At 43.7% G+C, this 27672-nt stretch overlaps 1 protein-coding gene across 14 annotated transcripts; it reads right to left on the bottom strand.

The window, feature by feature from the left end:
• On the bottom strand, nucleotides 1-25027 carry tle3b (TLE family member 3, transcriptional corepressor b). 14 transcript variants are annotated; one of them, XM_072380951.1, is made up of 22 exons: nucleotides 24565-25027; nucleotides 23848-24067; nucleotides 23273-23373; nucleotides 22951-23014; nucleotides 21531-21575; nucleotides 16006-16068; nucleotides 15440-15544; nucleotides 12331-12372; nucleotides 10334-10537; nucleotides 10096-10155; nucleotides 7729-7845; nucleotides 6263-6313; nucleotides 5715-5870; nucleotides 4828-4963; nucleotides 4406-4578; nucleotides 4090-4166; nucleotides 3750-3999; nucleotides 2937-3184; nucleotides 2695-2842; nucleotides 2435-2585; nucleotides 1745-1821; nucleotides 1-1359 (listed from the first exon to the last, which is right to left on the bottom strand). In XM_072380951.1, exons 2-22 carry the CDS (start codon nucleotides 23869-23871, stop codon nucleotides 1252-1254), a joined length of 2400 nt encoding a protein of 799 aa, XP_072237052.1. In that variant the 5' UTR covers nucleotides 23872-24067; nucleotides 24565-25027; the 3' UTR covers nucleotides 1-1251. The 14 variants fall into 14 exon arrangements, with proteins under 14 accessions (XP_072237052.1, XP_072237060.1, XP_072237051.1 ...); XM_072380959.1 differs by having other exon boundaries at nucleotides 10096-10112; nucleotides 10333-10537; nucleotides 24623-25027; XM_072380950.1 differs by having other exon boundaries at nucleotides 24623-25027.
• Between the last annotated feature and the right edge of the window lie 2645 nt (nucleotides 25028-27672).

Raw genomic sequence — 27672 nt, 5'->3', positions numbered from 1 at the left:
TTCTAGAAAAACAGTTTTATTGATTCATGAACAACTGTACGTTTGTTTTCAGTGCCGACAGCATTTGCTACATACTTTGGTGTGATTCAGAGCTGCTTTTGGCCCCTTTTATCTTCTCGTGGTAAAAGCAGACAGGATCAGGAGCACAGTGTACAAACCAGGCTTATTGTCTCTAATCTCGAGTATTTCTGTCGTTTACATGTGAACGTGCTTCCCTCCGTCCTCATGGGCACTTTACAGGCACTGAATATTTCTGTGAAGACAGACTGTGTGCAGTCTGCCCGCCTCCTCGTCACAGCCGAATAAACATATTCCGGGAATATTAAGATACAAAAGTCAGAGGCACTGGCATCGACTTGACTGTTTGAGTTTAGTCCGACTAAAAATCAACATCGTTATTACGTCAAATGAGCAGAAGCACTCAGTCGTTCAGTTTGTGCCTGTCGCAATGCTTCTGCTGTCAACTAAGGTCCAAAGGTTGGGCTAAACGTCAACATCCCCCATCTCCCAAAGTCAAACAAGGTAGAACAAACAGGGAGAAGAAAGCACAGACAGACCAGAACACTTTGTACACTTGCTTTTGTTTTTTTTTTGTTTTATACAGAAGTAAATTTACATCCATCTTCCTGAATATTTTTGTCCAATTTGATCCCAGAGTGGTCCAATCCAGTCGAGTCGAAAGGCTCCGTGTTACAGATCCAACCCCGTTTTCATGGTCCAGTAAGAGCAAAAAGCCATTTTTAAATCTCCAGGAAGTCCTACGTGATGAAACTCGTGCTCCTCTGATTCTTGTAAAGACCAGCCTGCAGTATGTGCTTTAAAGATTATCAAAAAGTTCTAGTTTATGTTCTGGACTCGGATATCATGGACATGAGAGAGTGGGTGGGCCAAAAACAATACTCACAAGTACACCCAGGACATGAAAATATATATATTCTTATATATAAAATGTTTATTTAATCCAATATGTACACTTTGCACAAGATGTCTGGGGAATGAGTTTCTCAGAAATGAAGCTCCGGTTTACATCCAAACATTCTGAAAGAATCTCAGAATTCACAAAAAGAGCCATCCTTAAAAAAAAAAACCCAACGTTTTCCAGTACATCCTCAGAACAACAGCGCTGCCGATTTCCACAAGTAACATTTGAAAAATCTGTAGTTTGCCTCCAGCCATAGTAGTCCACATTTGGTGGAAGAAGAATAAAAATCCAGTCAGAAGTGCTGACACTTAGCAGGGAGCCTCTTCTTGCTAGTAGATGACCTCATAGACGGTGGCCTTCTTGTCGCCGGATCCTGTCACAATGTATTTGTCATCTGCGGAGATGTCGCAGCTCAGGACGGAGGACGACTCCTTCGACTGTGGAAGTAAACAATCATTAAAACTCACAGTTTAAGCCTTCATGTGGTCATACGCAGTGCTCTGATTTCAGTTGCCATAGAAACAACTAGCGCTTTGGTCGCTGACACCAGTCTAATCACGACCAATAAACCACAAGGTTTTCCTTTCCGCCGTCACCTCGTGCACTCAGGACTAAGGATTGAATGGACAAGATATTTTTTAACTGAATTCAACTAAACCCTAAATTAATATATGCAATGAAGGGATATGAGGTAAATATAAATGTGCCATCATTGATAAATGGACATAATTCTTTCACATGTTTGATAGATCACCTCATTATGACCCCATTTGTTCAAACATTAAAAATGTTGACACTGCGACGGATCTCCAGCCTGGTTACCTGGAATATGCTGGCCCCATAAGGAGTCCTCCATGCGTTCAGCAGGTTGTCCTTCCCTGTGCTCACAAACCATTTACCTGCAGATAATAATCACACACATAATGTAGGAGACTCACAATTCTTCAGCTGGCAGATGTTTTGATTAGAGACAACAGCAGCTTTTCTTTCCAACAGGCACAACAATGGACAGATTTGTACAGGCTTCACTGTAACAACATAAATCAGTACTTAGAATACTTATTTTAACTAAATAGCTACACATATGAGGAGTTTGAATGTTTACTACCAATATAAACTGTATGGAACCTCAGAGCCCACGTTAACTTGATTTGTACCTCGGTTAAAGAATACTGAAGCCCTTTTATAAATGTAAAACACCAATTATAATCATTAAACAAATGCAGATTTTAGGAGAAGAACATGCCTGATAATTAAAGGCTACAAAAACATTGGAAATGAGTGGTTTATATGTTTAGAAAGGTCTACTTTAATTCATCTAAATTAATTATGTCTAACCATTCTAATTCTGTTGATCTTTGGGTAAACAAGGTTACGTTTAAGTGTGACTGAGAGAATCTTATTTACCTAGTTTCATTTCCTGTTTAAATCTTCTTTCCACTGTTGATAAAAAAAACACTTTTCCCTCCCCACAGGACTCAGTGTTTGCTTATAAATAAGTCTGTTACTTACCACAGTAGGCGAACTTGAGTGAAAGCACACAGCTTTCATGCAGGTGCAGCTGGTACTTGTCAGGCTTGGTGTGGTGGAGCACCTCCACGTTGCTGCTCTCCATGCCCACAGCCAGCCATTCTCCAGTGGGACAGTAGCCCAATGAGAAGATCTGCGACAGGGTACAACAACAACAACTTCAGAGGAGGCCTCTTTTACAGCTAAAAGACACTCTGAATGCATTCATCTGGAGTGATTTTTTCACGTTCTTCCTTCTCTACCTGTGAGGTAAAGTCGTGTTGCTGAAGTTGTCGGCCCTCTCTCAGATCCCAGGAGCGGACCGTGTTGTCGAGCCCGCCGGTCCACAGTTTGGTCCCGTCGTGAGAGATGTCAATACAGCTGGCTCCATCTGTGTGGCCCTGGAACTGCCTGAAATATTAAAAAAACAACAACACACACACCCATCAAGGCTGGAACAGAAGGTAAAGACACTCATCTGTAACGGTGTTTGTCAAGTACGGACCTGACAAGGGTCTGGTTATGGAGGTCCCAGACGGCGATGTTTCCATCGGAGCAGCAGGAGAAGCAGACCTTGGCGTCGGGGCTGATGGCCAGTGCGTAGCAGGCTGGAGCAGAGGAAGTGAGCTCGGCCTTTATGCGGGGTGTCTGTGAAGCCAGGTCCCAGATGGTCAGCGTGCTGGCCTCGCCTCCCACTATTAGGGTGCGGCCATCAGGCAACAGCTTGCAGGAGCGGATGTAATTGTCTCTGTTCTGAAGCAGAAACAAAAGCAGAGCATTATCACCATCTTGATGAATGGATGTCATTTTATGGGGTTAATGAATTTAATTCTACAGAGGTCAGCAGTTTTATTTGAAGTTTCTTTGACAAATGAAGACGTGGATGTCAGCCTTAATGGGAGACACAGAGTGGGACTGGAGCTGTTGGTCAGCTCTGATAGCTTTATAAAACCAAACTGCACTCTGAACACACCTTCAGGGTGTGGGAGGCCGTATGAACTGAATGGCATGACGCCGCAGTATCAGAATGAGAAACGAGAGGCAGTTTGAAGGAAGTAATGAGCTGGGTAATGGCAGACAGGATCGGCCAATCAGAACATCATTACTCAGCAGGCCTTTATGCCCACCAACGATTGTTTGAGCTCAGCAGTGAGACACTTCACTGAATTATTCACATCTTTGTTGGGGTTTGTGGAAAGCTGCTGCGGCTAAAGAAAACTCTTAATGGAGACTTTTCAGAGACCTGATGAGGAAATTTTTTTTCTCCGCGACAGTTGGAGGTAAAACCAGTAACAAATGGGTAAGTTTAACTGGTTACCAGGCAGTCGAGCTGGGACACTGGGCTCTTGCTTCCTGGTTGGCTGATGTCCCAGATTTTCACGCAGCCCTTGCCGCCGGTGTAGACGTGACGTGTGGGGTTACTGATGGTGACGGCGCACACAACTTCCCCGTGGCTCAATGTGTTGATCTGGCGAGCGTGGCGCGGGATGCCCGGGCCAATCAGTGCATCTGGAGGAAAGGGTACCGGCTGCATCTGACCATCGGCGCTCACGTGAAAAGAATAAGCTCTGAGGAGGACAGAGGAGACAAACGCTCAGTTTGAGCTAAGGAGCAGAAAATATCCAGTAAAAGTAAAACGGTCAAATGCAAAAACGCACGGTTTTCCTCCAGAAATGGAAGTGAGGCTCGCTGACAGGCCTGAAGCTCTCATGTGAGGATGAGGGTCAAACCCCGCCTGCATGAGGAAGAGATAACAGACCCGTTTGCCTGAGCTAATATAGAGGTACAGAAAAGCTTGACACATGGCTAAAACTAAAGCTAATCAAAGCCAGAGAGTCTTTCTACTTTTTTTATTATGAACACACAACAGGCAGAAACTTTTCTCAATGAGTTGTCTATGATGTATATTAGTGCTGGAGGAGACTCTTATTACTGTTGGGAAAAGGAGGAAGGAGTAAAATTTGGGGTACTTACAATTGGTGAGCGTCCATAGGCGGCGGCAGCTGCGGCGCTCATCTGGGGTGAGATGAGACCTGGATACACGCCTGGGCTGGTCAGGGATCCGTTCATCTCATGATGACCCATCATGGCAAATGGGGTGGCATAAGAACCAGCAATGGACAGTGGTGTGCGCAGGGCCGGGGCAGCTGGAGATGCACAAGTTTTATTTAGTTTGATAAACAATTCAGCATAATATATATATAAGATGGTGTTCCCTGATCAGAAAGCTCCGACAGCCACTGCAGTAAAACAGTTTAGTCTGATAAAATGCCAATCTCTACTTCTTTAACGCAGAACTGGTTTAATTAAAAAAAAAAAAAAAAAAAAAGAACAACAGAACGTGTATTTTTTTTTCCTTGAAATGACTAACAAAGCTAATAGATGGAGAATATTACCTAGTGCCTCCATGCCGGGTGGTTTTCCCATGGTTAAAGGTCGTAGTCCCGGAGTGGTGCTAGTTCCTGGTGTCGGTGCCTCATTTCTTGGTGTAGGTGTGTTGGACTTGAGGCTCGGTGTGGACGACTTGTCATTCTATAATAGAGATACTCTTTAGCCTCAGGGTGTTTGGTATCCTCTCACTGAAAGTTGTAAATCTCTTAAATACAGACACACAAGTGAAACCACTTCCAAAGTCAAAAATACACCCAATGGCAGGAAATCCAGAGTGAGTGGATGGCACGAGTTAATCCCATCTAACACAGACACTTCATCACGGCTGCGTGAGTTTGTGTGTTGGAGTTAGGGCCGTCAAGCTTGTCAGGAGTAGCTGGACTAAATAATTCACCCTCTTCATTTCAAGTAAGTTAGAAAAGTGAGGCTTGAGCTTGCTAAAACATAATAATGAAGGACGAAGACAAGCTGAGCGTCATTACAGGTGGAGGAAGGTGATTATAAATGTACCCTAATCCAGAGTGAAAGGGTTTATGTAAAACCAACACTGACGCGTAGCTGGTGTGTGCTTTAGGAGAAAATGGAGGATGAAGGGGAGACGATGAGATGAAGCACAAAAAGACAGAGACAGCAGATCTCCTGCTGCCATGTCTCTGGGTTATTTACAGCCTCAGGGCGATGGAGAAATGACCATTTATTGGTTAAGCCATAAAGGAGATTGAGAGGACTGAGCCATAGGGTTTGATTTCCTCAGAGTGCATCCACCCTCTGCCCCCTCAAGCTCTGCACACCAGCCAACTGCTAAGCCTGCGTATTAGTCTTTCACACAGACATCCACTTCACTTGACAAATGCCCTTTATTTTGTCAGTCCAGGCTTCATCCCACACTCACATGGGCGTGGTCCTTTGCCTTGGAGGATGGCGTGCTGCCCGAGGAGGCGACAGAGGCAGGGCTGTTGGGGGCAGCATCCTTCTTCAACACTCGTGACTTATCCAGGCCATTTTCAGGAGGAGAGTGAGCGGGGCTGACTCGAGGCGTGGCTGGATCCTGCAGAGTTAAACGAGACAGACAGAGAGCAAGACTGAGCAAACAGACCCGAGGAAAGCCAGCGGCGTGCACATGTAGGTCAAACAAGCCGGGGCCTCATGTGCAAACACAGATAAATATACTCATGTATGCTCATACTCTCCTTCACACACATGCATCCACTTTTCTTTCACCTGTCACACCCCTTTCTCTTTATCTTACGTTCTGCATGAATGGCAAAAGAAATACAGCGAGTAAACACACACTCAAAGCACACAACCAATATTATGACAGACTTTTTGACAACACGGAGAAAGGTGTCGAGGCTTCTGCAGACAAAGAGAGCCGTGTTTGGCGTCTGTGCAGCCGTTACGCTGAAGAATGTGGCTGAGCAGCTCCAAACCTCATCTTACCTCATTGGAAACATCCACCACCAAGTCGTCACTTTTGTCTCCGTCGCTATCCTGAAATTAAAAGAGAAATAGACTTTGCTTAAAGGGTGGCCATTAACTGTGGTAAAGTTGCATAAACTACATAAGATTTTGGACCAAAACTGTTTATTTGCTGCATGTAACAGAGGCTGAAACCTCACAATTATTTCTTAATTATTTCTGCGTCTTGTGCAATATTAAACAGAACATGATGGTAAGCTTCGTTAGATGAATTCCTGTAAGCATTTGTGCACATTCAGTTTAAGCTTAAAATACAGTTTGTTAGCAACACGTATGCCTTTTCATCGTGGCTGCCTCGCACATCCTGCACTTGTCTGGTGCGTCCTCAGAAATTAACGCTACACACGCGCAAGCTGCAGTACATTGGAGCACGTGTAGAGGATCATTTATGCTCTTAATGTACGTAAATAGGTTCCGTTTCAAACATCAGGCTTTACTACCCACATCCTCCAATGCGTGTTTTACTTCGGCATGGATGTTGGGCAATTCATCCACTAGAGGGCAGTGCAGTCAGAGTTGACATCAGTTTCAGACGTTAACAAACATGTTAAAGTCATGCACAGACAGCGAAATACAAAGAGGCAGCGCTGGAGACGTCAGGGGTCTGTGCAGCCATTAGACGGAGTTCCATCATTTCTGTTCTTTTCGCTGGTCACGTGCCACCTTTAGTGCACATCACTGCCCCCATGATTAACAGTGGTATTGCACAGTTTGTTGTTTTTGGGTACGCATTCGCATGGTCTCTGAAAACTTTCACACGAAATGAACACAGAGGACGCGTATTTAACATAGAGCATAAATGAGCCCTGTTGATGTTTTATATCGTCAACTTCCCACGCTGTGCTTGGTTTAGGGGCTTTATATACCATCAAGTATATATACCAGGTGCGCCCCCTTGTGGAATCCTCTGGTAACAACCTCACGACACCAGCAGGTGTGTGTGAGTAGGAACGGAGATGGTGGCTTACGTGAAACAGGAACTATGTTATCAGCCTTACAGTTCCAGCCTCCTGAAGGAGGACCGCTCTACCCAGTCAGTAGAGAGGTTGTCCTTCAGTCAGAGATCCACAACTTCACCAGTCTACACGTCCAAGTAACCTTCAGTGAGATGTTGAACCTCTCACTGCCTCCAAAGGTGTTCCTAGATTGTCGCTTTTGGATAAAAGCACCAAAAAAAACATAGCCTTCGCTCTGATGAACAGGAAGATGAACACAGTTACCGTTTCAGCTTAAATTTAACCTTAATTTAAATTTAAAGCCTTAATGACGATAACAGGCTCTAAACTCTATTTGAATTGGTTGGCTTTTTTATACACAACTTCTGCCTCTGAGGATGAACTTCTTTAAGCTTGTCAGCAAAATGAAAGTTGAAATCATCGATAAACTCAATGCAAACACTGGAAACCAACAAATTCACCAACACTCACATATCTGCTGTCTTTGTCGTCCACTTTGCGTTTCTTGGAGTCGAGGCCATAGTCTGAAGAGCTGCGGTGCTTCTCACTCGCCGCCCGCAAGCTGTCTGACGGTGACACCGAGTTATTCTACCATAAACAACACAGAGACAACATCAGACTTCAGTTCTCTTTGAGCAGTCTCACCACCCTTAAACTGCATTATTTAATGATAGTATATGATATAAAAAACTGAACTGATGCATGCTTCCACTCCAATTAACTGAGCTGTGTTGTAGCTTTGTTCAATTTAAAGTGAGGAAATGAGCTCATGTTGCTCCATCTTTCACTTAAAATAAGCCTGTCGTTCAGGTAATGTTTTGAGATTAACTGTAAACTTTCAAGAGACCAGAAGACCAACAATAATCTATAATGAAATAATACAATGATGCATTTACATCCAGACATCACTCTGGAGGATTTGCTGATTCAGAACTGTGAGCGAAACATGCTCCTGGACTGATTTGGGATGATGTAGCTGAGGCTTTTTGGACAGCTCAGCCCTGTTGCTGCAGCCAAACCAGTGGAGCGAGGAGGAAACAGATGAGGCAGCTAAGCAAAACCACAAACCCACTAGAAGACAAAAACCCTAACTGGTAAGGTGGTTTGTGGAGTAGACTGCGAGAAAATATGAAATATATCCAGACACTACCTGACGTGCAATGTTGTTGACTCTGTAAGGTCAAAACTGACCCGAGCCGCTCGCGGAGAGACTGTAAAACCACGTTAATAGCTGCTACTGTGGGACAGGTCAAAACTATTCAGAGAGAGAAGACTGACAGCAAAGTTCATGAAAATCATTCAGATTTTTTTTAAATGAAGGAAATAAAGAGGCTATTGAGGGAACAGAGACAAGACAGCAATGTGAAGAGGCAAAGCGGGTGTTGCCAGAAGAGAAAGGAACCATGAAAGAGGCAGAGTGAGAAAATTGGGAGGTGAGAAAGAAAAGGAAGCAAAACAGGAAAGGAAGTTGGCAAGCAATGAGAGCGTAGCAGTGTGGCAGTGAGTTTCCCCCACTAGTGGGAATGCCCAGACAGGCTGGCACTTTCTCTGAAGCTGCAAACAGGGTTTTTGTAGTCTGGTGGCTGGTGGGGTGGCACTGCCAATCACACTGAAAGGCCAAGAAAGAGATGGTAGGTGGGTGTGGAGGCAAAATAACCCAGAGGCCAGCTCCCGTTATCAGGCAGCGAGACAAATCTCTGCCTCGGTGAAAGAGAATGGAAGATGATGTCTGAGGAGAAAGCTGAGTGGCACAGAAAGGTCAGCCCAGAGAAAGGATAGCACAAAAAAGACCTCAAGAGCCAAGCAGAGGTGAGACTATTAAACTGTGGTCAAGCAGTTAATAGAACACCTTTTTAAAGAGCTTCTTCCTTGGCCACCACACAAAGAGTTTTTCAGACTTTTCAGACTTAGTTAATTCAGCAGCTTTCTGCCTCCTCTTCACGTCAAAGTATGGAGATTTGTTCAGCTACCGTTGTGGAAAAGAAAGCCACCAGGAGTTTTAGTCTGACTTGGTGCTCTCTCAGTGACTGAGAGAGAAAAATCTGCTACAGTATAACAGCCTGTGAGGCTTAGACCCTTTAAGGATTGCTTAGTTCAGTAACCCGGCACTTCCCTCTGACTGTGCTATCAGATGACCTGAGACAAGGAAGACTGAAAAGAACAGAGCAGGGTGGCGTGGAGATCAGGTAAGGTGGTACAAGCAGCCGTCACCAAATGAGAAGGGGAGGGGGGAGGTTAGGTTCCCTTCTGACATGAGTAGCTCCATTCAGGATGGTCGGTCAATGGAAACTTAATCTGGCCGAGCAAATCCAACGGAGCGTTACACTCCAGCTAACTGAGAGCTTTAAGCCAGTCCAATAAACAAGGAAACATGAGAAGGTAGAGAGATGGGAACAGAGGAGAGAAACAGTGATGGGAAAGGGTAAATGACTGAGACGAGAAGGAAGAGTGGTAAATAAAGGAACACACGAAAAGAAAGGTTGAAAAGGAGTTGGACACGTGAAACATTAAATCCTCTGAAGTGATTATGGAGGAAGAGAAGGAGACTCAAAGTCACTTTTAATTGTGTTTAAAGTAAAGGAGGTAGCAGCCTACTAATCCCTGTCCAGTGATTGGAGTCATTTTCCACCTGGATTAGATGGCACTGGCTTATTTGCTCAGAAGTCATTTGATTTCAGTCAACTTATACAGCCCAGAGGACAAAAATGTGTGTGTTCTTACACAGAGAGCATGAATTTATATTTAACAGCTGGCTTAAGTCTATGTAAAGTACACCTGATCACCAATCACAGAGAACCAGAGACACAAAGGAAATGGAGAGTTGTAGAGTCAACGTACCGTGCTGGACTCGCGTTCTTTCAGAGGAATGGCCAGAGGCGAGTGAAAAGATGAGGGGCCAGGAGGGGGGAAAGCAAAACACAAATTATTATGAAAGTAACAAAGAACACAAAGAAAAACTTTGTTCTTCAACTTGGTTTGATTAAGTCCAAAAACAAACACGGATGTGTTTCTGGGACAAGATTTATTCTTCTGGAATAACCTGTTCAGGTACATTTAAGAGGCTCCGCTCCTCACCTCGGTGCTCCAGGTCGTGGTGGTTCTTCTCATCCTTTACGGGCAGATGCGCCTGACTGCCGAGAGCACCCAGAGCCAGCAGGCCGGAGCCAGCGCCTGTCACAGGGGGGATCCCGGGCGGCGGCAGGCCCGAGGGGTGAGGGGGCATCTGGACCGGAGGCCCGTGGGCAGCATGAGAGAGATGCTGAGCCTGAAGCTGCTGCTGCTGTAAGCAAACGCAGAGAGACAAGAGAAGACAAGAGGACAAGTGGGTCGGCTGGGAAATGACTGCATGAATGACTGCACGCTACTCCAGCATTAGAACTGGCTTTGGCAACATTTCGATTGAAGCCAAACCGTTTCTGCATCAAAGCAGAGTGACGGTCGCTGCCGGCATGCGGCTCCAGCTCAGTCACTGTCTGAGGAGACGATAATGACATCGTTTATGGCGGTACGCTGAAAAGATCATCTGGTACGATACAGTTACCTCTCACACTCTCATTCAGATGGTTGATAGTACTTAGATAAAATTCGCTTTACACATTTTCACAAATGAAACATTCAGTGTGATTTGTTAATTAAGTCACAAAGCAAGTTATTTAAATTAATACCATCGGATGAAATAATTTAAATACAACATTAAAACATTTTCAAAGGTTAATTATCACATTTGAGAAGCTGAAACTGCTGTTTGTTACTTTTCTCAGTTTAAAAGCTTCAACACTAAAGTGACAGTGAATGAAAGAGGAGGAACAACGACCTCAAAACCTTTCAACACTCTGGGAAACCAAAGAAAGCGTGCCCTCCTCCAGCAAAATACATCTGAGCACACACAGTGGAAAACACACACACCTCCCAGGAGGCTGTGAATGTCTGAGAGGCAACCGGAGCCGAGAGCAGATAGACAGGAGTTAAATAGCCACTCAGGCAAGAGGGAAGCAAGTGCTTTAAAACAAGGTTAAATAACACTTTGCACATCCATCTCTCTCTCCAAAAGAAAAATAACATGATTACTATTCCACTTGCTAGAAAGAACTTCGATAACCTCATCCATACATAAAATGGAGAAACTGGACGAGGGTATATCTAGTGGCTAACCACATTTAAAGGTTTATTTAGCAGCTGGCCATTATTCAGTCAGCTCATTAGGTCGAGACAGACCTGAAATCGCCCGATGGATATTAGCAGCTGAGGGGTGGTGTTGTTAATCGATATGGTTCTGACACGCGGTGCAGCTTGTTCATTGTGAAAAGGGGAAAAGTGAGCAAAATCTGAGGAGGGAGAGGAAGAATCACAAGAATAACGAGCGAATGAAAGCGAGTGGGAGAGGCATGGAAGCAGGGACATCCCTATTGAGTGTGCCTAATGAGGAAAAGCGTGCAGGGATCATTATCAAGAAGCCTCATTAGCGAGCTGTGGCTGAGGAGAGGAGAGACGAGGGAGGGAAGTCGTGAGGGGTGGAGAGGAGGCGGGGGGGCTTCAGAAAATAAATTGCTTTCAATTCAATATTCATGGATAAAGAGCAAGCTTTCTCTCACACTTATCTTTTTTCATTATGTGTAAATGCCACAGCAGCTCAGGCAACTTCCACAGGAAACAGGCAATTAAAGTTAACTAGGCGAGCTGGCTCCCTGCAGAACAGCACTGTCAGGTGGAACAAGCATCAACAGCACCAGCACAAACCAGCTGGCAGACGGTAATCGCCATGTTACCCACTGTGACTCACAACAGCTCCGTCGCTCATCACGCTGCATTTTCTTCAGTCGTCCAGACAAAGATTAGACAACAACCCACATTAGAAACAAAACCGATCCAATCGAGACAAAGGGAACATTTTTCAGGTTAGTATCCAGGCAAAGGTTGTGTCAGATGTGTGGCATCTGAGAACAGGACGCCCAAAATATCCAAACAAACCCGAGTAATGCTTTGTATTCAGGATCAGCATCATCTCCCTCCACAAAAACAGATGTTAAAACAGCAAACCAGGCAATCAAAAACACATTGACTATAAGCACTAACCATGAAGGCTGGATAGACGACATGAGGCGGCTGCTGCTGCTGCTGGGTCAGAGGAGAGGAGACATTCAGCCAGCAATGATAACACACACACACACAACACCACCAGAGCTACACCCGTTTGATCATTTTTATTGGTAATTGATCAGTACATTTTTTTGTCTATAAAGACAATCCATTGTGACAAGTTATTCACTATAAATCTGTGATAAATCTGTCAATCATTCTGAAACTGCGTCTAAAACCTATCATGGAACAAACTATTATCATGGTAAGCAAATGAAAAAGTGACAGAGAAAACAGGCGGTGTAGAGGTTGGTGCTGTGTTCCACAGATTAGCATTAACACGATACATGATAAGCAGCGCGCCATCTGCAGCTGACTCGTTAACCATTATCCAGCTACAATCTTGTATTGTGTTGAATCATGGAAATGAAGGTAGAGGCATGGAAATGAGACAGCACCTCTGACACTTGTCAAATCAGACTCAATCATATGTCGCCTGAAATGATGTAAACAGCAGAGAACAGTTTGTCTCCGTCTCTGCTTCTCAGTCCCGCCTCCTGTTCTTTAATATGAAGCAGAGTCTTAAAGAGTTAACCACTGGTTCACTGTGGACAGTTTCTCACCACAGATGCATCAACAGATGTTTGTGTGTCCTGATGTGGACGATCAGACAGCTGTCACTTTATTACGTGAACCAAACTGGCATCAACATCAATGTATATCGTTCATATAACAATAAAGTGTCCCAGTTTTAAAGTTTATTTAGGTTTTCAATTATTCACAAGTCATTTCATCATGTTTTATTTTCTATTTAATAAACTTCATACCACTCTTCCATCCATCTGTACCTTTCACATTAAATGTTTTACGTCTGAAATAATTTCTCATCTTAGAAAGCTGCCTGATGCTTTGGGAGTATCTCAAAGGCTCTACTAACTAAACACAGCACTGCCTTACGCTGTGGAGACTGACTACCTGCCACATATTCAGTCTGTCCATGCAGACTCTAAAGCAGGGTTACTGAGTGGGGTCACATGAGTGCCAGATTAATGGCTACAATACAATAAGTGAGTTATTAAGTTTGTGTAGACACCTTAATCTGACAATAAAAAAATAAATAAATAAATAAAAATAAAAAAATCGTATCGGATTACTCGCCATCGGATTAAGACCCTGAGATAACTCGATCCAAACGTACGCTAAACGTGCATGTAGATGACAGAAGCATGTGTTGGATCGGATCGAGCGTTCTGCGCATGCTCGAGATTTTTTCCCACGATCGTCACCCGGAAGTTGAAGGAGACGATATTACTGTTGTTGTCGCCGCCGTCAGAAAGAAATAAACGGTGAAAACTTTGGTATCGACCACACGTAGCTCAGTCATTGCGATGGAAAATGCGCCGTTGTGCATCGCATTTGTGCCATAACCAGCTCGTCACAAACTAAATGTAGAGGGACACAGCTTCATATTGCTCTTCGTTCACCATCTTTCTCGAATACCCAAGTTTGTTGTTGTTGGTGGTGAAGAGGTCAACCTGAAGTGGCTCTATTAGCGATAGTTAAAATGGGTACAGCGCCACCTATCACACCGGGGTATGACATGCTTTGTGCCAGTGATTTGATTCATTCACCAACATATATTCAAGGATAATTACCCTTTCTCAGATAAGGAGCATAACCCAACAATAGCTATAATCGAGTTAATCTCATCAAGTAACCCCACTGACTGTTGTTATGGACAGTTTCTCAGCTGGTTTTAAAAAGAAAAGAGAAGAGGGAAATAGCCAGTAATTACCTTTAAAACCGGGGGTTGTACTCCTGCCTCATTTTCCTTAATTGAATTTCTATATGTGCTCTTCATTGGGCTTCATCCCCTGCTGCTGAGAGAAGCAAACCACTGACTAACCTCGGCTAAATTCAGATACTCAAAAGGGTCGGGGTTAAAAGTGGTTATTAAAAAGCAGTCAGCCGTACAGTTTTTAAATAAAAGCAGAAAATAAAGCAAATCTGTTTGTTCAGAATGGACTTGGTGTGTGTTTTGAGTTGTTATTTTTGAGGTGCACTTTCCCTCCATTTAAAATTCTTGACTATTACTAATTACTAAAACCCAGAAACCCCAGTGAGAAATTATTCTGGAGAAAAGATATTAGTGCTTTAATCAGATGGGTTTTTTGTGAAAAAGTCCATTTAGAGGAGACAAAATGGCCGCAAACCAATAGGTAAAATATGGCTGCTTACCAATCGTTTCTGCCTGGTTTAACTTGTTAAAAAGGTTATTAAAGAAACTAGTAACTGATGTCACTTGACACACGCAGCTGTGGTAAGCACCAGGAAATAATGAGTAAACATTCCCAAGTGGGAACAACAGATTTTCCTGTTTGCTCTACCCTGACAGCACAGATTGGAGGTAGCTGAAATCTTTCATCTCCAACATCGTACAAATGTTGTACATCAGTCCCTGCAAAGGTCCCACTGCCGTTATCTCTGTTGCAATTAAAACTCTCATCCTGACCCGACCACTTTAATTCCTCCCGCTATCAGGGCAGAGGTGAGCCTGTTGGCTGGAACCTTTTATATAATCAAAGAGCAGCTACAGTGAAATCTGAGAAACTCAATGATCTGATTTCAGTCTGGACAGTTTCCCTTTATATCAGATGTCTTTTAACTGAGCTGCAGTGAGAAGCTGCGCCCTGTTTGCCGACGGGTCACTCCTAACCAACAATCAGAGAAATTACAGCTGTGAAGTACCATGCAAACATTGCGAGCTCAAAAACTTAATAAACCACTGGAGACAGGGACAAGTCTGCACAGGTGAGGAGGACATGGCACATAGTTTTGTTTTTAGACTGAACATTGAAAAACCTCTGACAGGAGGAGGAAATAATTACAGATTAACACACTATAGTTGCTTTTATCTCCTTTTCACACGTTATCCTTAAAGTGCTACATGTTAGTTTAACCGTAAAAAGTTAAAAATAAATCTAAAAGTACAGCATAGCACACTTAAATGGCCAATATACGCATTACAGAGCTGGTCCTCCTGTGCGCATGCAGGTTTGCCCCTGTCCTCAGATCAAATGAAGGAAGAAAAAGGGGGTATACACACAGTGAGAGGCAGATTGGGAAGTCCACGTACCCCGATGATAGCATTCAGCTCAGTCATTGTCACCTGCTTGGCCCGTTCAACAGCCTGAGCCACCTGCTGTTGATGCTGCAGGACACAAACACACAGATTAGACTCCTGATGGGGTTCATCCAAAAAGAACACGCTCTCATCTCTGAGAGTGAGAGGCAGAAAACGCTTCTTATGCACTAAAAACCAGTTAGCTCAAACCAGGTTCAGAAGGTCTGAATGAAACTTTTTAGTTTTACATCTGACAAAGACACCTGAAGCCTTCTTTAATCTGTTTCATCTACTTTATTTTACAGGAAAAAAATGGCTTCTGCTGATTATTTCTACATTTTGTTTGGGTCATTTTCTGATTATCACGTCATCATTAAAAAAGAGCTGCGTTTGTATAGAAAATTAATTAATAGCTTATAGTGTAAACACGAGTCATACCACTAACATGACCATGGTGGTCGTCAAAATTATATCTATTTCAATGTCAAATGTGAAAGATATTACTAATTTTCTCATTTTTTGCATGCAGTTGGTGGGGTTTAACTCACCTCTTGTGACAAGAAAGGCATGATCTGAGCCAGAATTGCATTGAGGCGTTTGGCAATCTCAGTCTGTAGAAGAAGAGAAAGAAAATATAAGAACACCAGTCTCCCCTGTGTGCTGCTGAAGAAAGGAGCAGTTTAATTACCTATAAAATCCATCAGTGTAGATATTTCTAACCAAACTAGGACTGTCTTAGAACAAATTCTCTTCCCCTTCTCTCCTGCTTCCATTAGGCTTGGACATTATTTTATTAGGAGGCTGAAATATGCTAATACCATCTGGCTGGAGAGAGCCTAATGATGTCCATACTTCATAATTACAGCCCATATAGGGGGGGGAGAGACACATGCTGAAGCAGACAGGTTAACTCTCTGGTCTCATCTATGAGAGGCATCTTTGGTATCGACCACACGATATTAGCTGGCAGAGTAAGACGATACTGCAGGCTTCGATGTACACTGAGCACTTGGCTGTGCTGCATTTGGATAAATGGATATTCTGAGCGGCCAGCCCACCGCAGATGAAGGTCCCAGGACATTTTACCAAAGCCCATTTCCTTTTCTAAATTCTGCTGTTTTTGCAGAGTCGAGGAAGATGAGGAGCAGAAGAAGAGGAACACAAAAGCGTGAAGCAGAATAAAAGAGGGGGGTGATGAATGGTGATGTGAAACCCTCTGATTTGACGCTAAGGTAATGTGGGTTAACTGAACCGGGGGAGGTGAACTAATTGATTCTGAGAGATTAGGGGTGGAGCCCCAGCAGGTGTGTGTGGGTTGAAGAGGTCCTTCCCGCCATTTTATACGCCGCTGCATTCCACTCATTTACTCCCTTAACCTTGTTTGACTGTGAAAAGGAGGAGGAGGAGAGACGGGAGGAGCCAGTAGCTCCTCTCATTTTGGAGGGGGGACCTTTGCTGGACTGTCAGGAATTATCTCACAACCCCCGTGTGACCTCAGAAGCACTGTGCTTTCTCCTCTTCCTCGTCCTCCAAAAGCTTTTTCACACCCCTTCGTGCTAATCTCAGCGACTCTCCTCTCTGCCTCCCCCTTTCCTCCCCCTCTTCTGTTGCTGAGGCAACGCTATCTGGCACGGCTTATCGTTATGTAAATCGGGGCTCTGACCAGAGCAGCCTGTAAAATCATATTAGGCGCAGCACAGAGGCAGGTCATTAAATTGAATTTTCGGCCTGTCGATCTGATCAGCACGGGAAACTAATGAGGGATAACTGGGAGTGGAGAGGTGGGGAGGGGCTGTGAGGGGGGGGGGGGGGGGTGCAAGCTGATCTAGAGAAGGGGCAGAGGGGCTCTTTGGGGACTCATAAAGCATCATCATTAGCGAGGGCTGTAAACAATGACATCAGTTGGGTAAGAGGGTTTCAGTGTCACACCACATCCCTGGAAATGGCTGCGAGGGGCATGCTGATGCTCCACTATTACAGAGACTATATCAGTCTGTGTCTCACAGAAAGCATAAATTTGTTCACAGCAAATCACCACTTCAGAGCTGCCATTTGAGGCCAGAAACATTCAAGGAATTCATGTCCACTGTTCACTGTCTTTTCCTCAATTGTTCAGTGTGTTGTGCTAAAAAAAAAAAAGGTTTCTCTCAAACCGGAGCAGCAGCAGGTGATAAGAGGGCTGTTTTTTTTAAAGTTAAATGCTCCTGAACCCTTGACTTTATGTGAATTTAATACCCAAGTTGAAATGGTACTTTGGAGCCAGGAAATAAACAGAAATAAATAGAACAGGCTTCCTTTGCATCCATTTTTGTTTTGCTTAGAGTGGTCATTTATTGTAATGTCATGTCTAAGCTACAGTTTTAGGAGAACACGAAGCCAGAAGTGACTCACGTCAACCTCTGAAACACACTGCAAACACCTCAGCTGAACAGCTACCGTTATCAGCTACAGCTGCTTCTTCCTTTTCTAACTGAGTCACCGCACTTTGTTCAGACAGAGCTCACACTTGTTTAGGAAGGGCAAAAAGACACATGACGTATAAAAGCACATTTTTGACAGCCATTTTGAAGAGGAAATGCTGATTACACATCCAGTGACTCACAGCACTCAGAACGACTCCCACTTTACTCTGGAGGAACTTTTTTCCACAGTGCTTTTACTGCCAGAAAGAGTTTATTGTCACTTAAAGCTGCTGAAAACAGAAGCCTTTGAGCCAACAGGAGCTTTTTCACTGCAGCTCCACAATTACAGGTACTCAGCGTTTGTCTAGTAGCACCACAGCTTGGAGAGGCTCTCTCCACTGCATCCCTCTGTCAATGGTGCGTTGAAAGCCATTTGGCTGTTTGTCGCTCCAGGCATTAGCCCCCGAGTGGAGCGCAGAGTCTGACGAGGATTCAATTGGCGAGGAAAACAAGTGGCATATGATGGGGGAGGAGGGGGGTGCACAAAGATGGCTGTTTGGGAATTATCTTCTCAGCCAGAGCCGACGAAAAAAGAGGCACTTAGAGGTATCTTGTTCATTACAAATGCATGAGGGATATTCTGCACAAAAAGGAGGCAGCATCCTTCTCAGCAGGGAAACATATGGAAATGGGCTATTTTCCAACACATTACATCTGATTTTGTTGGGCCTCGAGTCAACACATAGATATTTTCCATACTCCTCATTTTGAGTTATGCAGCAGCCCATGTGTACAAACAAGTTAAGTCTCACCAACAGCTGGTTAAAGACACAAAACACCCAAACAATAACTGTGTAACAACGCACCAATCACAGACTCCTGTGGCCTGGCTATCAAAATGAAGCATGTCTCACAGCCTGCAGTAACCTCATCAGCCTCCCCAGAGAGAATCCGTGTGTATGCGTGGGTTCTTCTAGTCGGTTTGTTTAGGCTTTGACACAGATCGACCATCATCCCTTTGGCAAACAATTCCAGGAATCCTGTTTAAATTATTCATTTGCACAAGCTCTGTTTCTCCTTCCCTTAGCTCCTCTTTGCACCCTCTTCCTCCAGGAAATAGACGTAGCTCTCCTTGATAAACCACTTTCTCCGTTTTCTCATTCAACAAGTCAGGAACTATATACACACTGCACATTCACAAAATGGCTACCTGGGGTGGAAATATATCAGAAAACAGCATCGGATCCCTTCACAGTTAAATCTTTGGATCGATCTATAATGTTCTCCTTGTGGTGCTTGTGATTTACTTAAATAGAAAGCTGAAATCAAAATGTAGGCAGGCACACAAAAGATAAACCAACCGGGTGAAATACAGAGCTGGTGGAAACAAAGCAAGCCCCACCACACCTACACCACAGTCAGCAGGGCACAATGCTGAGGCAGCCTAATGAGCTGCACTAATTAAAATCACTTATTGACAGCAAGCGAGGGTGATTACCTCCAACCCTGCGCTCTTCGCCACCATAAGAGACACTGTCAAAACAAATTACCTCCCAGCAGCCGAGCTGATCCCTTTCATAGCAACCGCTCAGATGCAACTTGACTTACACTGTTTGTGTGACAAGAAAAGGGTGTAATGGACACCTGTATGTGCACATGTGCGTATGTTCACGTCTAATTCCTTCCTTTCTTAGTCCAGTGAATTTAAAACGTCCGTTTCACCCTGCAGTAAATCGTCAAGCAAACACAAGCAAAGTAACCTGCTCACCCATCCGCCTGCATCCCTCCTTTCATACCGATAACAAGGACAGCTAAGGGCCGTCTGTTTACCTCTCTCTGATGTCATCACAAACACTTGTTCGCCAGGCGGAGGAGAGACTGGAGGGTGGCAGGAGTCATGCATTATTCAGAGAGCTCTCCACTGCGCTTATTGACAAACAAAAGAGATGCACGGGACAAGTTGATTAACCCGTTTACCCCGAAACCTCTCCTCTCCAGACTCCATCTACCTTTTCTCACTACTTGTTTTGTCCACCGCCATCAGCATCCACCCCCACCTTATACTGCTTCAACCTCCTTATTGTTGATAAGTGCCTGACAGAAGACGCTCAACAACGTGGAGGGAGGGGGCGGGCAGGTTTGGCTCCTTAATAAACAGAAAATACACCTAGTTAGCACGCACACACCAATCGTCTGCACCTGATGGATTGCACAGAGTGCTGCTGCTCTAACCGGCCGACCCTCCCACTGATGCCATTAACCTTCTGGATCTGAGGGCCATGAAGCCTCCACCCTACCGCTCTCCGCCTCCCACTCTCATACATCATATCGCACAACTAATGACACAAGGGCCATCATTCACATCACATCGCTGGGGTGGTGGGGCAGAGGCAGGAAGGGGAGGCAATAAAAAGACAGGAGGGCACAAAGAGGAGGTGGAGAGGGAGAAATGAGGAACAAAAGCTGACTGAAGGAAACAGAAGGCAGGTCTGAAGTACAAAATGGAGAAAACAGAATAAAACATGCTGATGTGGGTTGACACACACAGAAAAACAGTTCATCTGTAGAGTTTAAAGGTGCTCTTTGACCTTTAGAGGGGAATCACTTTTGATTCAGGACTGGAGTGGATCAGCAGAAGTGTAATCCTAACCAACCTAAAGGTTATCTACCAACCAGATGATATCCATCTGTTGATCCTGTGTGCAGACTCTTGAGATGAGATGCTAAATACTCATGTCGTCATGTGATATGAGTATATATGAGAAATATGTGATTATATTTTTAAATGGATCTACAAACCCTGTGATGCAGCTACAAGCTGTTTTTATAATTAATCTGAAGTTTGTCTGATGCTTAAAGATGGAGATGTTTGATCAAAATATTCTTTCTATATTTCCTCATTTCCATCAACTCATGTTTAAAGACAACGAAAACAAAACGAGTCAACATCAAAGCAAAACGCACATCTCCAACATGTTGGACATGCAGCATCGCTTGCTTTCAGTTGAAGGAATATCCGATCTCTTTAGCAGGGTGCATTTGTTTGTTTGTTTTGACCAACCTGCCTCCAACAATTTGCATAAAAACAGACTAAACTAACCAAGAAGGTTGCTGGGAAATGTAAGCCACTATTTCTAAGGTTAAGAAGATTCTAAAGCATCTGCCACCCACCTCCCATCACTGAAAAGGCTCTTTATTTTTTGGAGTGCAGAAGAAGCTGTTTGTATTTTCACCCCGTTCGTTTGTGGAAGTCGACTCCACTGCTACATCACATGTCGTCAGTGCCAGTGCAGGGTGGCAGCTGAACTAACGAGCTTTTAGCCTGCCTGGCACACAGGATGCAGACAGAACAGCACGGGCATGCATTTGCACAAACACACACTCAGAAGGACAAACTACTCTAAAACACATCCTCCTCTCAGACTGTCTGCCAAATACTTCATGTTAATCTTATCAAACCATCCCCATCAGGCAGCGTGCCCTCAGCGTTGTTTAGCCTGTCAGCATTTTCACTACAGGAAGCCAGTATGTGTGTGTCTTCTAAAGGCTTTAAGGGATATGGGTGGAAGCGAAGGTCGGGTATGCGTGTTTTCATGCTCCGCAAACACTTGGGGGTGTAAAAACACAAATATTTTGACTGTACACAGACCGTCACTGATATGGCTACATACCTGTTTGTGCATCTCTATGTTGAGCCCGTAGGACATCTCATAGTACTGTAAGTAGAGGAGACAAAAGATTTAAAAAAAAACAAAACATCAAAGCTGTTATTTATCTCTCATGATATTCTGTGAGATTCTGTTTTTCTTTATTGAAGCACATTGTTTGGTGAGAAAAACAGCAGTTTACTGATATGAAACAATAAAAAAAATCAAATAGAATCTGAAAGCATGCTGCAGAAAGTGGTTGAACCACTAAAAAAAAAAGTTGACAACTTCTTGTTCTTTTGCTGCCGCAGAGAGACAGACTTGTTTACTTCTGGTTGGCACAAACAACATCTCTGACCTCAAAAACCAAGAACACACACGATTATCTGTTAATGATTGCAAAAACTGGGTCCACCAACAGATCAAAACTAAAGCCAGTTTCCTAGGAAGGAAAATAATATTTTTTAGATTCTTTAAGTTAGGATGTATTTAGACAGATTTATTTGTCTTCAGGGAACTCGAAACTGAACGTAGTACCAATTAATTTTAGAACTGAATCAATGTCTCTTTTAACCTGTTACAGCACTTTAATAGAAGTCAGGTACCAACCTTAGTTCTTAAATGTGGTTTAAATACGATGTGGAACAAAGGAAACTGCCAGAATGTGGTCTAATTTTCAGTGAGCTGTACAGTTATGCAATCATTTCATATTACTTGCTGATCTTTAATAGAATAGAAGGTAATTTATAAGTACGTTTCTGTCTATGACATGTCAGAAAATCCCTGAGACAACTTTAAATACCAACTTCTTTGTTGATCGACACAAACAAACAAAAAAAAAGTAGTTTAAAACCATAAAAAACAAAGCTTCACATGTGAGCTGCCATAAGGAGCAAATTTTTAGGCTTTCTGAATGAAAAACAATAACACAATGAACCATACTCTAAAATAAGAGCCAGCTCTGTCTGTCATACACAGAAGATAAAACGTGTTGAGCTGGATAAGTCTGTTACGATAACTGTTGCATAGCTCTTACAATATGTGATTATTAAATATTTGGCCCTAGCAAGTCATTGTCAGAGCCCCCCACCCCCCGCCCGAGAGAGGGGTAGATGCGAGACCCCCACGGTTCACTTTGTGAGTCAAAGAAGAAACAGGAAACCCTCTGATTCATGCACAAAGCCGACAGAGCAGTGATTAACTCCCAGTGGGTCATGTTGGGGGGTGTTGGGTGTTGGGGGGTCGTCGTCACACCCCACAATCAATAGCTAGACATTTGACCCCTGCTAAAGTTTCAACTGCCCCCACCCTGAACCTTCTTCTCCAATGAATACAGACCTGAGTCGAGTCGTTGAAAAACGCCCGATTACACCACCTGTGATTGCTCACCTGAGGCTAAAGGGAGGAGACGGCGCTAAATCTGCTTTGCAGTTACTGCACTTACCATGACATAGTGGCGCTGCATCTCTGTCTTTTCATTGGCCAGTTTGTCATACTCCACTTTAAGACTTGAGGAGAAGAGAGAAAAGAGAAAAAATAACAATCTGTAATGAAAGTTCATGACTGTCAGACACACTGAGAAGCCAACACTTTGACTGCACAACACATAACCAATGATAATTTTAAAAAGGTGACACAACATATCAGATTTTGTGACTAAAAGTGTCAACCTGCTATGAGAAGTTGTAACAGGACAAAACAGAAGCAGCTTCCTCTTATTATCAGTGCCAGGAAGCCCGTGCAGTTTACAGCAGACCAGTTGTTACCTGTGATACTGGGCCTGCAGGAACTGAAATTCATCTTTGATCCTATCGCAGGACTCTGCCACTGTGAACTTGAAGCCGGGCTGCCCCGGCTGGTGTGGTGCCTGAAAAGTGCAACATGGAAATACCACAGGTGTGAATAACATCATCATATCTCCCCCCTGCTTTTCCCCCTATCTCATCGTGGTTTGTCCTCTCATGTCCCCTGAGCCGCAGAGAAGAAGGCTGCTTTCACCCATCAACGCAAGCAGTAACAAAGGCGGACCGAATCCAAATCCACCCATAAAGTAGCGTTAGGTGATATGCAGTGGATAATGAGAGGTGTTGTAAATATGTAACTACAACTAATTGCATTCAGAAACAGGAAGCACTTGATGATCTGCGTTATGTTACACACAAAACCTGTTTTTAGTTTTTGCTAATACACACCGTGAGAGTGAAAGCCCTCAGCAGTACCGATGCAGACCATAAACAGGAAGGTGTGGATCAGCAGCTCCATTCTGAGCTAATTAAGCTATTTTTTTGAAGGGTGGTGAATTTGCATCAATTAACAAACAGTGACAAAGACAGCTACTTACCGGATGCCGGCCTTGTGGATACATGTTGAATCTTTTACTCAAGGGAATCGATGTTTTTTCGCCCCTTTCCGTTTGTAATCCCAGTGAAGGTGCGGTAAATCACCGCCACCCCCTCCCCTGCCTTCGCAGGATGGCGGCGGACAAAGCCTTTTTCTCGGCTGCGAGGCGTACTCTCAGAGCTCTACCGCTGGATGTTTCTCCCCCTCAGCTTTTCTTGCACCTAAACAGGAATAAAACGGAGCACCGCCGAGGAACTGGATCAGATCTACACCACACAAACCGACACGATACAGGGCTTTATTAACTTAAACGATCAGACCTGCCGTCTGTTACGTAAAATGAAAAAATCGCTTTCAATCTCTGCGTTTTTCCCCTCTAAGAAATTCACATAATTCCCAAGTTATATTAAACTCTCTATCTGACGCTTTGATGTGCATTACAATGAGGAGAACAATTAAATTGTGCTGGATCTCATGTGCGAAATAAATCCTAAAGTTTTTACTTCTGAGCACAGCAGCAGCGGCACGATGACTTGTTTTTCTCATAAATTAACGAGCTGGCTTCCATAAAGACACAAGAACACACGCAACCGTGTTTTGGTGGTCCGGGAGGATCAGAAAACAAGAAGCTGCTGCTGATTTCAAAGTCGGCTCCCATAAAGCCGCACCACCACCACCACCCGCCTTGTTAGCGGCTCTCTTCATGTAGCCCTTTTACCTTTGTCTCGACTGATTCCTCCCCTCCTCTGCACAGGTAAGAAATAGTATCCACTCACGGTTTAATATCCTTCACTTGTAGCCGTCAACGCGGACTGAAGCGAGTGGAAAATGTCTGTCTTCGTCCCTTTTTTTAGTACACTTCTCCTTCTTCTTCTTTGGCCCCTTGAGAGTCCTTTCAGCCCGGTGATTCCGCGGCGGAGAGCGTCGCTCTGTCCGGTTGGACGCTGGAAACCCCTCGACTAGAGCGGGTTGTTGACCGCAGACAACTTCAAACACAGCCTATATTAGATCCAGCAGCGATCCACAATTGTTCCTGCATTCCCGATATTATAATCTGACAACTAAACCGGGTATTTTTGTTAAAAATGTCGACCGTTGAGAAATGCACCGCCAGGCTGCAGTTGGGCACCTAGTTGCTCAGCCGCGCGCTGTACCACACACAGACTGTGCGCTGACACGAGGACCCGACTGTCGAGAGAGGGCCCCGCTCTAACCAATCCGATTCTCCAGAGGAGTTTGGCACAAAGGACCAATCACGGCACGATTCCCCCACGTGGGGTTTCCAGGAAAGATGGCGTTCTGATTGGCCTGCAATACGTGACATCATATGTTCGCCATTTTGGATGTTAAGTGACATTTCTGTGCGTTCAACAACTTGTTCAAAACAAAGGTAATATTTTTTTATGTCCGTGCGTCGCAGCCCGCTTTCAGCGTTTTACATAACAGTGGAGTATACACCAATGTCTTTTATCACTTCAAACGGTGGACATTTTGATGCACACTTGAGTTGTAAACACGAAAATAACCGCACTTTCAAGAGCAGCGTTTCTATTTATTTTGTTAAAAACATTAGATAGTGTTAATAATTATATGTGAAGCTACAGTGACTCAACGAGTTTAAACTTGAAACAAGAAGACAACACTGTCTGCATTAAATCGGAAACAGAGGTGCGAAGATAAATGTAGTTCTCATTACTAAACCAAGAAAAACACAACGCACTAACATTAATTCAAAACTGGAAACACGCAGAGGATGCGAACACGGCTTAATCTACAGCAGAGCATCTTTTGAGTGACTTGAATTGATCGACCTATTTCTAACGAGACCTCAAGCATATACAAGCTTTTCTACCAACAGCACCAAGTAGGTTTGAACACGTCTACGCCTCAGCCTATCACGTGTTTCTCACTATGACCGCCCCACGTGGGTACTCTCCCCTCCCATCGCAGCGCTTCCTATCCAATGGTGTCGTAGCTGTCTTCCTGCGCGGCTTACGATTGGCTGTGCGCTGGAAGAGCTGTCTGTCAGGAGTCCTGGTTGTCAATTAAACCCACGTTGGGTACGGCGCTGACAAATGCCTGTGCTACTCTCCCTCCTGCCTGCGAACAGTGCCTGGAATGGCTGCTTAATTAGCTTCGAATGGCTTTTCCTTTCAGCTCAAACAATCTGTCACTACCATGTGGTAAAAAGAGCCCTGCATAAAACAAAAGCAGGAAAAAAAAAGTCAGTAGGGGCTAAATATCAGTTTGATCCCCCACTCTTCAACCCTTCTATGAAAACATTTACTGCAAAACAAGGCTTTTACCTCACTCAAACGTCTCACTCCTGTTTCTGCCTTCATTTTTCTCTAAAAATGAATTTGTTTTTCTGCATGTCCATTTAGGCTCTTCACGTTTAGATTTATGCATGTTTTTATCTCTTTGTCTGTCTTTGTTTTGTTTTTCCAGGCAACCCAGATTTTTATGGACATTTCTGGTTTTACTGGTTTATTAAGGCACTGTTTTTTTGTTTTGAATAAAGAGTCATTTTGATATTGCTTTTTTTAAGTTCAAATACATGCACTCCCACATTTAGATGGTTTTAAACATTATAGTACAAATTATAGTTTATATTCTACAGTGAAATGTGTAAAATCAATAAATCAGAAGTAACTAAATGGGAATTATTTCTCAGTATTACTTTGCAGTGATCAAGAAGTGTAGTTATTAGAAAAGAAAACAGATTGAAGTGCTTCTACTTCTCAGACCAAAACTCAACTTTGTAACATTTTTTATATTTTAAGCCTGAAAGTCAGCATCAAATTTGAACCGCAGTTAGCACGCTGTGCGCTTTAGCTGTTGCTTAGCAACAAATGCATCCCTCCCGCAGATGTGGCGACATCAGTTGGGATAATAACTCATGTACTGAGGACATGTCACTGAGTGCCACACTCGCTGGGAGACTTTAAAGAGAGGTTTCACACAAAACTTCTAATGATGAATTGTTCCAGTAGTTGTAATCGTGACACTCCGACGTTAAAGGAGGTGTGGAAAACACCCACGCCTCCGAAGGAAGCTTTGGTAGGCGTCAGTCGCTTGTAAGAGTTACTGGTTCGCATCGACGCCTCATGCTGTCATATGAAACAAGTTTTTGTGTAAGCAAATTTCAGACTTAAAAGCACCGCCCAAGTCCTCCATAGATGGAAAACTTTAAATAAATACTTCACTGGTGACTGAGTGAAGCATCTGTTGACCTCACACCAGTCAGATTAATGCAACCCAAGACATGGAGCCATCAGTGACAACGTACCACAGGTCAACATGACTCTTCAGTGCCTTTCAGATCGAGTCGGTGGCTGACTGTTGTCACCACTCTTTAATACTCTTTAATACTCTTTAATAAACGTGTTCATGTGTCAAGGACATCCTCATTGCTGTCACTTTTAAGAAAATTAGAGTTATTTTCATCTAAAATTGACTTTATCTAAACTCAGTTCACGTGAAGAAACATAATAGTCTCACTGCATTTTGAAATTCAACGCTTCACTCTGCAGTGAGGCGTCACTTCCGCCTGTTTTCATTAAACCACTTAACAGATTCAGAGAGATTTTAAGGAGGAATATTTTCACTCGGGTTGAGTTGATGTTGTGCATCAATCAACCACCTAAAAAAAAAGGGCAACTTTGCTAACTGCTTTTGTTTTCTTGGCTTCTCTTTCAAGACGTAGTATTTTTTATTGATGACTGAATCTTTAGGTGTAGCTGGAATGCTGTAGCAGATAACTTCATTATCTGGTATGATCCAGAAGAACAACACCTTTGGATTTAAAAATGAGGCTGTGCTGGGA

This window comes from Leuresthes tenuis, unplaced genomic scaffold, assembly GCF_036924035.1.
Source record: "Leuresthes tenuis unplaced genomic scaffold, fLeuTen1.0.hap1 SCAF_2, whole genome shotgun sequence".
In the NCBI taxonomy this organism is placed as follows: domain Eukaryota; kingdom Metazoa; phylum Chordata; class Actinopteri; order Atheriniformes; family Atherinopsidae; genus Leuresthes; species Leuresthes tenuis.
This window is presented reverse-complemented; position numbering and strand designations above follow the sequence as displayed.

Coding starts and splice junctions, on each gene's coding strand:
- tle3b (XM_072380951.1), bottom strand. CDS start 23,871: ATGTATCCACAAGGCCGGCATCCG. Junction 21,576..22,950: donor TGCAGCGCCACTATGTCATG/GTAAGTGCAGTA, acceptor CTCTACTTACAG/TACTATGAGATGTCCTACGG. Junction 12,373..15,439: donor TTCCCAATCTGCCTCTCACT/GTGTGTATACCC, acceptor CCTCTGACCCAG/CAGCAGCAGCAGCCGCCTCA.